Raw genomic sequence first — 14,554 nt, 5'->3', positions numbered from 1 at the left:
CTATGGCCAATGCGCCCCGAGCCCTGTTTCGTCCTTTAACTGCTCTCGCTTGCTGTGATCATGCTCTTCCGCAAAATGCTTCCAACGTGGTCCCTCGTGCCTCACTAACTCATGGGATCATCCCCTTAGCAAGCGAGATGCTCCACGCCTCAAGAACTTCATTCTTCTTTCCTCAGACATCGTCATGCTTCTTTCTCGATCAATTATGGTCTCCCGTAGCACTTAGCATTAGTAGCTTCGCCCGAACAAACACCACTTCACTGCCTTGTTATCGCACTCGGGATTCAGGCATTGCGTGCCCTCTCTGAGACCCCCCGAAGGCTGCTTGAAAGGAATGCACAAGCTTTTAGCTCCCATACTTGGCGCCTTCTCGTCTTGAGGGACATTGTCATCCGTATCTCTCTTGGCGCTCAATTCTTTCACCTTGTCCTCACACTTCTCGGTCAAGCAGTGGGGAATTAAGTTCACGTTCTTTGCGTTGAGAGAGGGGACGAACTCGTCCCATGCCGTGATCTGCTTTGTGTGTTGCTTATATGTCTGGTCTGCGCGGTCATAGAGGTCGCTCTGTATTGTGGAAAGTAATTTTGGGACCTCAGCGCCAAGCTCCGTGATGGCAATTTGGCCCTTGCCCTCTTTCCCAGGAATGTCGCGACGTGAGGTTGTCACGTAGTGTCCTTTCGATTCGCCAGGGCCAAATTCAAGGCGGAGCGGCACACCTTTCTGCTCCCATTCGTTGAATTTCCAGCCTGGTGAGTAGCCCTCACTCTTGTCGGAGATGACTCGGAGATCCACTGCTTTCAGTATTGCTTCTAGTGCGTCAACTTCTTTATGAAGCGCTGTCTTTTGGTCTTCCGATGTCTTGGCAGTAATTCCAACTGGGACAATGACGACTTGTGTTTCCGCAACGCGTGGAGGTAGCACGAGACCCCTGTTATCGCTATGTATCATGACCATTACCCCAATCGTTCTTGTGCTCAATCCCCAAGAATTCTGCCACACGTGAAGCTTTGCGCCCTCTTTGTTCGCTGGGTCCTCAACGACGATGTTGAACATTTTACTGAAGTTCTGACCTAAGCAATGACTAGTCCCGCCTTGTATACCTCTTCCAGTCTCGGGAATATAACCTTCGACAGTCGTCGTGTAGTCTCCGCCTGCAAATTTCTCCTTATCTGTCTTCCGGCCTCTTATCACGGGGACTGCGAGAAGCTCCTCGTATACACCAGCGTACCATTCAAGGATTTGTAGAACTTCCTCTTCTGATCCTTGCTTGGTCAAGTGCGCCGTGTGACCTTCTTGCCAAAGAAATTCTCGTGTTCGGAGGAAAGGTTGAGGGTGCTTGAACTCCCACCGGACAACTGAGTTCCATCTAGGTGCATGAGTTAGTTGCGATGGATCTGAGGACCTCAAGGTACTTACTGATTGAGTCTGAGGGGAAGGTCTCTATGGCTTCTTATCCAGTTGGCATAATGGCCATACATGACTGTTTCCGAGGTAGGACGAATAGCGATTTCTTTCTCAAGCTGCGAATTGCCATACTTAGTGACCCAAGCAACCTCGGCGGCAAATCCTTCCACATGGTCTTTCTCAATCTCCAACTGCTCCTTCGTTGCAAACATAGGGAAATAGCAGTTTTTTACACCTATAGATTTGATGCGCTTATCGAACCAGGCGGTGATCTGTTCCCATATCACGTAGCTTGCTGGACGATAGACATAGCAGCCCGAGATGTCGGTGTAGGATATGAATCCGCCTTTGGTCAGAACTTGCGCATACCATCCAGCGAAGTCGGCTTCTTTCTTTATGTTGATTGCCTTCAGCTCTGCTCCCTCGATTTCCTTTCCAGATGACTTTTTCGCTGCTGGCTTGACCTGGGCTTCTTTGAGTTTGGCAGCTTTGGCGGCCTTTTCTTCTGCCATTTTTTGCTGCTTCTGGGCTTTCTTCAGTGCGCTTTTGGAAGGTTCTGAGCTTTCCTCGCCATTGATATTGATTGCGCCTGTTTTCTCGGCTGCCGCACCGACTGAGTCATGGGCTTCCGAGGACATGGCCGCAGTGTTACTCAGGCCTGGTGACTCGCCTTGCTGGTGTGACGGTTAGCTTGACCGTTGTGAGTAATTTAGCAGGCCGAGGGCATTAGCCTAGAGACAGAAGGTTTCGGCAGTCGGACACGCCGGACAGGGGCAAGATCCGCCTAGCCCAAAAGGGCTTAGAGAGCTAATTTCCCCTTTCGTCAATTGCTCCATGAAATCCAATCGATTTGTTTTGGCCGTCAGTTCGTCAGCAACTTAGCAGTGCTCCCCCTCCTGCCCAGCCGAGTCGTTCCTTCCTTCTTTCTTCTCATCTGGTCACTCTTTACTTGTTTTTGCGTGTCTGTCTTCTGCACCTTCGTTCTTCTTTTCTCTTCTTAATTGTCTCCTTTACAGCGTACTACAGTTTAATGAAACAGGTGGAATGACGCGACTTGACGGCGTACTCGAAGCTAGGACTCTACACACCGCTCTTGGAGATTTTGCCGGAACGCCTTCACCCAAGAGCAACTCAACCGCAGTCATGCTTTGACAGCTGCTATACCAACATTCGTTCACGCTCGCCTGAGTCGATTCGTAGTCGGGCATAATGGCAAAGCGAAAGAGCGCTTTTGCAGACGGGCGGACTATCCTCTTGACCTTGATCGCCTACAGCCTCCCCACCGCCAGGGCTCAAAGCTGTTTAGCACTCCAGGGGTCGACGCAGTGTCCAGCTTTTAATGAGTCATCCATCTCCACGGGTCCCGAATTGTCCTCCACTTAGTGAGATCTCCATATATCATGGGGGCATTAGCACTGGCTAACACCGGGGAAGCCCTTTCCTTGCTTTCGTTTCAGATGTTGAGCAATTCGACTCACAGCTGAGTCAATATGTCAACAGGACTTATGTGCAGCAGCGGTACGTCGCATGCTGGCCTCCACTTGAGCTCCATGCTAAAGCTTTTTCTTCAGATACCAGCAATTGCTGGGCTGTAGTAACGTCAACCTCACTAATACAACTTCATTCTACGCACGATATAGTACAAGTGTAATTTGTAATGCGATGGTGCAGAATTCGATTCGTCCCTGCTCCTTAACAGCCACCGCCTCCCGACCGTTGTGTGCAGAGTCTTGCGTAAGTTGCGCTGCCATCGATGTCACCCTGCGCTCACATGTCCTAGGCACAACAAGCTACGAGCGAAGAAGGCATTGCAGTGAATCAACAGCTTTGCGGAACGCCGAAAGCCAATTTTATGGATCAAATACGCGCAGACTTTACCAATTGCGCTTTACCCTCTGACTCACTGAGCACTGGATGTGTCACGGCGGAGCAAAATGAGCCTAATGACTGTGGTTTTGCGACTAATTTGCAAGGACTCTGCACGCTGTGCGCTGCCAGCTCTCCCAATGCTACCGACTCATGCTGTGTAGCTTCGAACGTTACAGATCGATGCGCTGGAATCAAGTTGCCACCAACGTCCTCAATGCCACCGCTCTTCCCATCCCAAACAGCTAGCGCCAGTCCTTCGCCCAGTGGAGGATCAGATCAAAACAGAGGTCTCTCCAATGGTGCAATAGCTGGCATCGTATTAGGCTCTGTGTTTGGTGCAGCTTTAATACTAGGTCTCTTGATACTGCTATGTCTTCGCCTTCGCAAGAGACGAAGAGGAAGCCAGGCCAGCGTCTTCAACCAACCCACGCCACATCGAAGGGGCGCACCAAGCATGACATACAATCCGCAACCAGGAGCTCAAACACTCCCACCTGATTATGGTCCACAACCCGGAGGAAGGGTCGCCAGGATGTCTGCATTGGAGAACAATTCGAGCAGTTCCCGCTCGTACGCGAACGGGGCTGCAGCAGGCGTCGCTGGCAAGAAGTTTGGGGATACCTCTGAATCCGAGGCATATAACGATACTCCTGAGAAGACTGGTCCTCCGTTGGCAGGCAAAAGAGGAGGCTCGCTTTCGAGTCAGTCGGCGCTTGGGGCGCTTGATGATTACAGCTCCCCCAACACTGACGGCCAGTTATCTTCCCCGAATGACGTGACGAGCGGACAGTCCGAGCAACTGCCATTCTTCAAAGATTATTATTCTTCAGATGAAATTCACCCTAATGACAAAGTTTCAGTGCTATGGGCATACCAGCCCCGTGCAGGTGACGAATTCGAACTGGAACGGGGGGAGATGCTTAAGGTCGTGGGTATATGGGACGATGGCTGGGCTACTGGGGTGCGAATAGATGAAAGAGCTGAAGAGTACGATCCGAAGAGGAAAGAACACAGGGATAGCGGGGTGTCTGATTCGTCCCGACGGATGGACGCCTCGCCGCAAGGCGAACTCAAAGCCTTCCCCTTGTATGTGTTTGTCTTCCGGAGCATTGGAAACAGACGATTGAGGAAGAGAACGACTCGGACAACGACGGCGCACGGCCGACGATCCCAAGACCTTGAACCATTAATCTTCCTTCAGACTCACGATAGAATCACCAACGTGCTAACGCAGCTTGACTTTTTTGGGGCATTGGCGTTCTTGGAGAAGATTTATGGCGTGGCGCGGATCTTCTTCGCTTCATATTGCGGCGGAAGTCGACATTGTTATTTGCGAGCAACTATACCCAACATCGTACGTGAGCGAGCATTATCTACCTGCCGGGCTTTGTGGCTGGATATGACAATACATGTAAATAGCGAAAACAGGAATACCAGCAATCAAAGCTCTAGTGGTAGAGATATTGAGATGTCGTGACAAAGGGTTTCCCAATCTGATTTACAATGTTGGCGATGATGACTCCGGATTCTCTCCGGTATGGACGTCTCGATTTCGTCCGTGATTGCACCGCTCATTTCACAAGTAGGATTGCCTGAGGCGCCTTTACTAGTGATACCCCCAGAAAATCTTGGACTCCAGCCAATGATTCTGCTTCTGACAAATTCATGGTCTTCATCTCAGGATAGATAATAGGGTCAGTTTGTCGTTCCTCTGAGTCCAATCTAAGGCACTCCAGACAAGTTGCTTCCCGTCAAGGAGGCACATCTGCGCATATCAGATTTCTTGCACGGACTTGTCGGATGAGTTTCGTGCTTTATCTTCTCAAGTGGCCAAGGCGTTAAACAATCGTCGACAATGATCGACGGAACAGCTACCCATAGTCGGACGAGAGCGTCGTCTCTTGTCTACTATAAAAGGTCCCTGGGTTCTCCCCAGACATCAAGTTCTTTCCCATTTCATCCTTTGCAACATCGCACCACTTTCGTGCCCGTCATCCCAGCCCATATTTATCTTTTATCAAGGTCTTTGAAGCCACGATGAATCCAGCTCCACCACCAAAGTCGCTTTTGGGTCGCCATCGTGTCCTTTCGCCCGGTGCCGCTGTGAAGGTGTCTCCACTATGCATTGGAGGCATGAATTTTGGAGACGCTTGGTGAAGCTGCCCCATCTATATATAAAATGGGGTCTAATTTGGGTCAGGGCTGATTTTATGGGCGGAATGAAGAAAGAGGAAGTCTTTGAGCTCCTCGACTTCGACCATTCTCAAGGTGGCAATTTCGTTGATACGGCAAACAACTATCAGGTGAGTGATAACAATCGCCGCCTAAGACACTTCGTGAATCAGTAATTGACTCATCTTGTGAATGTAGAGTGAGCAATCGGAGCAATGGATCGGGGAATGGCTGGCTTCGTCGGAAGGGCTTCGAGACCAGATGGTCGTGGCGACTACGTATACGACTTGCTACACAAACTACAAGGGTTTCAACGACATCCTTCACTCTAATAGTGCCGGTAACGGTGCCAAAAGCCTGCACGTATCGTTAAGAAACAGTCTGAAAAAGCTGCAAACTGACTATATTGACATTCTCTATGTACATTGGTCTGCTGTTCATGTCATCACACTCAATATTTGCTAAACCAGGGGTAGGTGGGACTTCACGACCAGCATTCCCGAATCAATGCCACTCAATACCATCGTCTAACAAGGCAAGGTCCTCTATCTCGGTATTTCCGACACACTAGCCTGGGTCGTCTCTAAAGCTAACTAATACGCTCGTGACCATTGTCTTTCTCAATTCGTTGTCTATCAAGGCCGCTGGTCCGCAGCCGAACGCGATTTCGAGGGCGAGATCATCCCCATGTACGCTTCTGAAAACATAGGTATAGCGCTATGGTGTTGGATAAAGGCTCTTTACACCTCACCGGATCTGGAGCTCCGCTATAGGGTTAGTATTAAGTCTTTGTACGTAGGCGTCTATATAGCTGAGGTTCAGGTCTCTAATAAACCAAAACCTCTCACATTCAACACTTATGTTTTTCCAATTCTTGGGGGAAGAAAAGTAGATCACCTCAAAGGGAATATTGAAGCCCTGGCTTTGGAGCTTTCGGGAGACGATATAAACGCCATAGATGGAGCTACCGACTTTGATATTGGGTTCCCAAGTAAGTCTCTTACTCCGCTTTCATTACCTAGAGAGATTGACATATTCCAGTGAACTTTCTTGGAGGTACTGGAAAACCGCAAGACTCATGGTTGATGAACGCTTCCGGGCAGTACGATTACGTTGAGAATACTAAGCCTATCCCACCGCTAAAAGAACTTGGCTCGACGGACAGCAAAAACCCACTGCTTGAATAGAAATGATTGTGCGACATTTTATCGTAAGTACAGGGTCGATGGAGTACAAGACCGCAGAAGTTACTTTATAAAACAATATATTTAAAGGCCTTCAGGTAGGTAACGCAGCCTCTATAGACTTTGAACCATGTTCAAGAAACACTCGTTGCCCCAGGCCTATTTGATCAGGTTATCAACCTTTTCGGGCTAGAGAATAAGCTCCTTCTGCGTGCTCCTGAAGACTGCATCATGTTTTCTTGTTCAGAGTTCCCTTCTGTCTAAAGCCATACATGCATTCATTGACACGAACCGTCCAAAGAAGCCTCTGAATTGTTGGAGCTCTTTCCTCAACACTGGCCAACGGAGCGTTCCACGTCCAATTGATGAAATAAAGTCTCGAGGGGGCGCCATGGGTAATGTTCAATTATCAAAGAGATAGCAGTGTGTTACTTGATGTTCGTGTTGAGAGAGACTTCGCGAGCTCTTTTGAAGTAAAACAACTTAATATCAAGCCACGGAAAAATTGATGACATAGACAAATTGGTTATTCTAAATGGAGTAAGTTGAGAGAACCTTCCCATCAATGTTTGGTGCTCATCCCTCTCGAACCGCTATAGGACAGTTGGTATTGCCGGCCACGAGTAGTAGCAATGCGCCAAATACACCCCATAAATAGGGTGCTTGACTTCTTAGAAGTAAGGATCAAGTCAATTGCGCGAACGAAATAACGAAAATGTGACATTTGCCAGTGGATCATGGACGAAGACCTCTAGCTCGAAGACTATATCGGTATCTTAGATGCTGGATGTGTTTTGGGCGAGACACTTGGTCGTTTTCCCAAGGACGTTCTAGCCCGTGACTATTTTACAATCAATCTGATGATTACGCATTCTTGACATGCCGTGAGTATGCTACCTATCAACATCCATGTGTTGAGGAAGATCGCCTTGTCCTGGTCGTATACTTTGTTCCGTTCCCTGAGCGTGCAGTGACTCACGCCTCGGACCTTGATTAACACTTTGTGAGACAGCGGGTCTCGGAGTATTCGAAGCTTGCTGAACTTGGGGATTGCTCGACGCCCTTTCCGTCTCAACTCCACCCTCACCGCTCTCCTCTGGTCCACCCAATCTTACCCCAATCGGTACGGCTCTCCCTACTGCCTCTAGACGCTCTCTAAACCTCGAGCCAGTCTTCCCAGCGGCACCATTAGCATCACCTCGTCCGTTAATCCACTCACCCACGTCAGAGACTTCGCCCCTCTGTACTTCGCTCGCAAAGACGGCGTTGCTGCGAAGTATTGGTAAGAGTATGCTCGATTCGTACCAGCGACCCTTGAGGTCCTGTATTGACACTCGTGAACCATTTTGCATCAATTTCCAAAAAGAGTGCACCTTTTTGATAGGAACTGTGACGCTGTTTCGAAATTCGAGGTCTGCTTTCATTCGTTCTGGGAGATGGGCGTTGGCGAACAGCTTTGCATTAGATGGGTCGTAAGGTAGAGTGACGAATCGATAAATATCGCCAATGACGTGGACTGATGCTGAAGTTATGTTGGTGCTGTTTGGTTTTAATTTCTCAACGATTTCGTATATCACCAGGACGTCTTGGCCCTGGTTGATCCGAAGTCTCACCGGTTCTCTGACATAGATCTTCTCCCCGCCAAGGAATAAGGCTAGATAGGTACGCTCGCCTGTGGTGAGCGTGTTGTTTGTCAAGGGCGACACCAGGGAGAAGCTGTCGTCTATCTGCTTCGCAGCTAATATACTGCCATCAACCTCAGCGTCTCCTGTCCCGAAATGCCCTGCGATAACAGCTTTCCAATCAATAGAAGAATAGTTTTTGCCGGTCAAAGCTCTGTGGGTAGGCCCTGGCGCTGACCAAGCAAGCCATGGACGCAAAACATCGTCTGACGTGAGTATCTTGGATTCCGGATGCCTCAGCGGATGAGAAAGCGGTTGTACAAGATAACGTGCAGCAGATCGATTTCCTTGTTGGATAATGGTGTCCCGTTTCGTGATTAAAGCTAGACCCCAGGCAGTTCCCCTGTTGAACCATACTAATTCGCCAATACGATATATGTATCGGCGATATTGAGAGTCGATTTCTTGCTCCTTTGATTTCAGCGGTGGTAGGGGCGTTGGCGTTGGTTGAGCCGGCGTCCTTGGGACAGCGGAAGCCGAATTGTTCGGCGCCGGTGTTTTGGTGGGTGGTCTTGGAAGGGTGGTTGCTTGTTGGGGGAATTTCTGAGGTATCACGACTTTTGGTGACAAAGTAATCGACTCCTTCTTGGGGAGGATTGGCTCCTTTTTAATTGGAGTTTGTTCCTTTTTCACTGGTTGAACTTCCTTTGCGGCAGGCACAAATCCGAGTCTACCAGGCAATGGCTCAATCTTGTGGACCCAGTCACCCGCACAATTCTTGCACGCACAATCACCATAGTCCTCGCTTTTACCTTCCATGAGCCATAGGAAATGTGGAAAGAATTCTTGTGCGCTTCGGAAACGCTTCTTTCGCCCCTGAGGGTACCCGTACAGATATGCGTCTGATGGCCACTTAGCAATCACTTTTCCCTTCGTCCAAGGTCTAATCATACTTACCAGTGTGATCGCGGGTCTCTTTATTGTGTTTATACAACCGATAGTTCTCGGGGAAAAACATGAGAAACCATGGATGTTGCGCTTGCTGCGGTCTCATTTCCCGCTGGAGCATGCCTCCTAGTTGGCGCTTCCATTCGATAGTGATTGCATGATTATGATCAAGGGGCTCATAGTAATCGTCTGGATTGGCAACTCGATCTAGTTGATTGTTACTGGGGCCGTTGAATTCCTTGCCGTACTTTTTGGATCTAATTTCAACTTCGGCATCTGACCGACCACAATATATAGGTGTGAATTGCGAGAGGGCCATTTCATGCTACAGGCAGGAAGGAAATGCCCAAGGGTATCTCTTCTCAGCTTTTGTTGCCTCCTAGTCTGAGCACTCAGAAGGTCCCATGCATCAACCTGAGCACAGAGATAGCCGTACTGTTAAATCGACCTTCCTTCTTTCATGAAAGAACCCCCACATCCAACCTCTATGTCTACCTCGGAGATTGCCGCCCGATCCTACAAATATCGTGTGAGAAGTTGAAAATGATAGGAACGGGATGATAGAATGCAGAATTCAGAAAGTACAATAACTACGTCTGCACAGGGTAACAAGTGTGATCTTGACCGATTCCCCCTACGAAGACATGTTAATAAAGATTCGGTCAAAAGATTCCTGCTGCTTTGCTGAGCATCAAACTTGTTAGGCAGGGCGGTGCGAGGTTTGAGGTGCGGAGGAGTTCCGCACAGCTGTCTCATTTAAATCTCGGGTCAAGTTCGGAAGGTTTTTCAGGGGGCAACCCTGATCAAGGAAGGCTTGGAAGGGGACCTGGTAGAAGAATACAAAATACGTGAATCTCTTTCAATAGACTCCATCTATAAATTGCAAGCCGAGATCTCAGTCATATGTTGCTACGCAGATCAGTCGTCTATCAAAACAGATTTGACAGATCTCCTTGGCTTCAACACTGGGCACCGCTTCATTCGCCTCAACCATTTCTGATTGGTGTGATCTAGATGTGCGGTCGCCACTTAACCTCTTCATCCTTCAGTTTCCGGCTCTTCCCTTCACAGAAGGGTTTCAAGTCCGTTCGTCAGTGCACCGCGCCTAGCTCGGGGGATACCCATGCCCAACTCTTCCACCTTCAACTCAGTATCTCCGCGCTATACCGCTCGTTTAGCGGCATAAACGAGTCACGACGGCTCATTTTCATCTCAGGGCTCAACGTTGGCTATCTTAAGTCGAGAGGCAGGATTTGACAGGCGCTTCTTTGGATTTCGGTCGCCACGTGTGAGCCCAATGTGCATTTTCCGCTTCTTGCTTGTTGATTCAGCAGACACCTTTGGGGCGAGACCTGGAGTGCTGATGCCCGAGCTGTCTAGGGTCGGTCCTTCCGTCAACGATCCCGGGCTGTCTGGTCCATCTGAGCCTGCAATCTGGGGTCCGGCCACTTCTGTTGCAGCTGCTAGGAGTTCCTGGTGGTTGAGAAGCTCCTCATATTCATCATCAATCTCTTGGGATCTATCCGCACAAAAGGTACGAGCTTCGCTGCTTTCACTATGGTGTTCCGTGCAGTCAGGACACTTGACGTAGTAAGCCTGTACGATGCTTGGGAACCCGAGTATCTCGTATTCCTTGAGGCTTTCTCCGAGGAGGTCAGTCTTCTCCCAGTCCAGACAGTCCTCGCAATACCCTTTTTCACACCAGCGACAGCGATATAGCATTCCCCCTGCATCTCCTGTTTTTTGCTCACAGTCTGCGCACTGATGCTGGGGGCAAGCAAAATTGATCTTTGCCTTTGAGCGTCTTTTTGCGTCAGGATCTAGGCACTCATAGTGATAGCTCCGAGGACACAACGAACAGCACAAAATGCTGCCGCCGTCCCAGCAGACTTGACAGTGCTGAAGTGGTCAGTAGAAGCTCTTGTATGACCATGACGTCCACTTACAATTTGATTGACGACTTCGGCTTTCTTCGCACGCTTTGGCTCTGCAAGTCGAGGATCTTTGCCTGCCAAAGTAGGAACAGCCTCCCAATCCCCGCAGCTCATGCTCTCCTTAGATATTGCGTACCCACCAACCATAACCGTAGTATGTTTACCCTTTCTTCGTTCCTCTCTCTTCCATTCCTGGGCAATCTCCGCTGTGCTTTGGTTGGATTTATGCTTTCTGCCATTGAACACGCGTGACTGCACATGCTCGATCTGCGATAGCCACTTCTCTTCGTCTTCCTTCTTGTACTCGACGTTGGTTTGCTGGGCAACTAAATAGTCAGCTGGCTTATCCTTACAATTTTCGAGCATTGTTTCAAAGTCCCAGCTCAACATTTCGTCCACCTTTAATTGTGGACGTGCCAGAGCCTGAGCACCACGTCTCACCAATGACATCAATTGTTCTGTTTGCAAGTGTGGCATGCTAGTGTCTGGCTCGGCCGAGAGTTCATCAAAGCCTCCGTCAGTCTTCCAAGTCGTATGAATGTTCCGCATTGACTCCATTACTTTCGTAGATAGATAAAGTTTTTTCTGTATCCTGCCCAGCATTTGTTCTTCTACTGTGCCTTGAGTACATAGTTTGTAGACTGTAACAGGCTTGGTTTGTCCAATACGGTGAGCTCTTGCTTCGGCTTGAAGTGTTATCTGAGGGTTGAAGTCTTGATCGAGCATAATCACATCAGACGCCGCAGCCAGATTGATTCCAAGTCCACCGGCCCGGGTAGAGATGAGGAACACACGATAATTGGTCTCATCAGAGTTGAACATCCGGATACTGAGATTCCTCCTGGCTCGCGAAGTACCCCCATCCAGTCTGGCGTATCTGAAAATCTCGCCGGTACCGCCCCGAAGAGCAAGTAGATCTTCTACGCAATTAAGCATGGCTGTAAAGCCAGAAAAGATGATGATCTTTCGCTTTTGCTTGATGACAAGCTGGTCAAGCATTTTCTCAAGGACTACAAATTTTCCCGACGCATGGATCACATGCTCGCCTGGCGTATATGGGTCAGGCTCGGCGTTGGGAAGGACGTACGGATGATTGCAACACTTCACGTAATGTAATATTAGTGGTGGACCAACGCCATAGACGCTAAACACACCTTTCTGAGCTGCATGAGCAGGTTCATCAATTTTCGCCAAGCTGGACTTTTGGATTCTTCCTGCTGCTCTCGTACAACAGCCTGCTTCATCATTTCTTTGGACTCATCCCAAGGGGCAGCTGTCTGATCTCCGGAGATGGGTTCTAGAAACGATTTTTCTACTTCTAGAGTAGAAGTGACAGGCTCGTCTTTGCTTTCTATGTTTTGACCCCCTTTGAAAAGCTCGTCAAGAAGCCCCTTGTCTGTTCGAGTCAAGAGTCTCATATACCAAAACTCTTGGAGCGGGGTCAGTGGACAGTAAAGTAGAACGGAAGTTTTCTTTGGAAGATTGAGATCCACACCAGGGCTATCCTTCATACGTCTCAACATGACTTCTTCTAATAGCCGTCTTGAATCATCCATCGCTTTGGTGGATACTCGACCCTGAGAAAGATTGAATGACTTCTTGAACAATTCCTGAGTTTTCTCGGTGAAGACTTCAGGATAAAGCCAATGAAGCAATGCCCACAATTCCAGAAGATTGTTTTGCAAGGGTGTTCCGGTCAAAATCAATCGGTATTCTGCTCCCAGACCTTGCAGTGCTTTCGAGATCAGACTGACATCATTTTTGATTTTGTGGCCCTCGTCTAGAACGACATATTTCCATACGAACGCTCTCTTGAACCAGCCTTCCTCGGCAAGAAAGCCTTCGTAGGTTGTAACGATCAAATCAGGCCCACCGTTCGTAGAAGATGCAAGCTCATCCTCAGATTCGAGGTCAATGATCGGTCGACGTTTCGCAGTCCGGTCGAATGCTGTTTGCGTGCGGGGCTTGCCCTGAGAATAGAATCCTCCAGTGGCTACCTTCTTGAGACGATCTCGTTCATGGCGAGGGCCGTGAAACCTTAATACCTTCATATCAGGTGTCCATTTTCTTGCTTCAGAGATCCACGAATTCAAAACGCTTAAGGGGCAAACGACAAGAGATGGCCTAGATTGGCCTGATTGAGACTGCTGTGTATGCTCTTTCAAGTACGAAAAGAGAGCTAGCGTCTGCAGGGTCTTCCCCAGACCCATTTCATCACCTAACACTCCTCCAACACCATTACGATAGAGATAGACTAGGAAAGATAGCCCTAGAAGCTGGTAGGGTTTCATAGTCGCTTTCACTCTAAGTTACATATATTAGAGTGGGAGGAGACATAGGTACAAGACGACTTACCCAGTCGGCTGCTTGTTGATCACTTGATATGGTACAGAAATATGACTGCTTGGTTCACTTGTCTTTGGTGCTTTTTCAAGAAGACGCTTGATGAAATTGTCCTGAGGGAGCAGAGGAAGAAATACGTTTGCCTTTGACATGAAGAAATTGGCTCGGTCACGGGTAGTCACGGAAGAAATATGCTGCCTGATATGGGACCGTTCCGTTTGCGCAGTCACATCATAATTCTTAGTTGTTAGTTTATTGCTCTGTCCTGTCGTCTTTGATCTCTTGGCCTTTCTGCGAGGGCGCCGATCGCCATTCTCCAAGACATGGCGGGGTTGCTGAAGCACGCCTGGCTGGCGCAAGTTATGTCCAGCGGCCGATTCTCGTAATTTCATAGCCGGAGGAGGTGGACTCTCAGAATGCTCACTGTCATCTTGCTCGTCGATGATGACCAAAGGCGGTTTCTCAGGACTAGAAAAAGAAGATCCATCCCCCAGAGATTCTCCAGAGCCTTCCGAATCAGACGATATCTCGTAGGTCACTCGTGGCTTTGAACGGGTCTGGCGCATGTCCTCCATGACCATGTCCTTGGAAACAGGTACGGCAAAATTCCAATTCGGCGGCGACTTCGTGACCACTACTTTGGGTGTAGTACATGGGGAGCTGGAGACTGTCGGTCCAGCGTTGGTAGAGTGAAGGCGACTAGAGTGGCGTCTGCCTTGGGGTGTCGAATGTGTTGATGAACCCATGCTGACCGATATAGTGCCTTAAACCGCGGCTTTTAATTCACTTTCCCATTCACTGTTAATCTTGGCAAAGCGTAATAATTCTATCTGGTCCGTCATGTCGTATTAGTCAGAAACTATGGAGGCATGAAATTCAGGGCTAATCTTCATCTATTCTGCATGCCGGCAAGTGTTCTGTCTTTCGCTCCTTAAAGACGTCGAATGCAGTCTGTCCAATTCCAGTAAATTTCAGACGCGTCTAGTGCGTCACGCTAATTTCAGCGCGTCCGGTGACGGAAAGCGCAAACTCTAAATTGGGTATTTGGCACCAACGACCGAACGTTAGAGCGCTGTCA

General features: G+C 48.9%; 4 protein-coding genes across 4 annotated transcripts; 1 reads left to right on the top strand and 3 right to left on the bottom strand.

Moving 5' to 3' along the window:
* Positions 1 to 228: 228 nt before the first annotated feature.
* KY384_007724 (uncharacterized protein) lies at positions 229 to 2,042 on the bottom strand (the record flags this gene model as incomplete). Its single annotated transcript, XM_044816214.1, has 2 exons — positions 229 to 1,366; positions 1,417 to 2,042. The coding sequence occupies 2 exons, from the start codon at positions 2,040 to 2,042 to the stop codon at positions 229 to 231; spliced, it is 1,764 nt and encodes a 587-aa protein (XP_044666854.1).
* Positions 2,043 to 3,487: 1,445 nt separating this feature from the next.
* On the top strand, positions 3,488 to 6,632 carry KY384_007723 (uncharacterized protein; the record flags this gene model as incomplete). The annotated part of the gene is made up of 6 exons (XM_044816213.1): positions 3,488 to 4,365; positions 5,474 to 5,576; positions 5,644 to 5,865; positions 6,181 to 6,219; positions 6,268 to 6,436; positions 6,487 to 6,632. 6 exons carry the CDS (start codon positions 3,488 to 3,490, stop codon positions 6,630 to 6,632), a joined length of 1,557 nt encoding a protein of 518 aa, XP_044666853.1.
* An 890-nt stretch (positions 6,633 to 7,522) lies between these two features.
* Positions 7,523 to 9,518, bottom strand: KY384_007722 (uncharacterized protein; the record flags this gene model as incomplete). Its single annotated transcript, XM_044816212.1, has 2 exons — positions 7,523 to 9,153; positions 9,209 to 9,518. 2 exons carry the CDS (start codon positions 9,516 to 9,518, stop codon positions 7,523 to 7,525), a joined length of 1,941 nt encoding a protein of 646 aa, XP_044666852.1.
* Positions 9,519 to 10,411: 893 nt separating this feature from the next.
* Positions 10,412 to 14,222, bottom strand: KY384_007721 (uncharacterized protein; the record flags this gene model as incomplete). The annotated part of the gene is made up of 4 exons (XM_044816211.1): positions 10,412 to 10,993; positions 11,146 to 12,234; positions 12,288 to 13,437; positions 13,489 to 14,222. The coding sequence occupies 4 exons, from the start codon at positions 14,220 to 14,222 to the stop codon at positions 10,412 to 10,414; spliced, it is 3,555 nt and encodes a 1,184-aa protein (XP_044666851.1).
* Positions 14,223 to 14,554: the final 332 nt, after the last annotated feature.

Source organism: Bacidia gigantensis, assembly GCF_019456465.1.
Source record: "Bacidia gigantensis strain McMullin 20006 chromosome Unknown contig_278, whole genome shotgun sequence".
Taxonomy (NCBI): Eukaryota; Fungi; Ascomycota; class Lecanoromycetes; order Lecanorales; family Ramalinaceae; genus Bacidia; species Bacidia gigantensis.
Note: the sequence above shows the minus strand (reverse complement) of the source record. Positions and strands in the feature narration are given on the sequence as shown.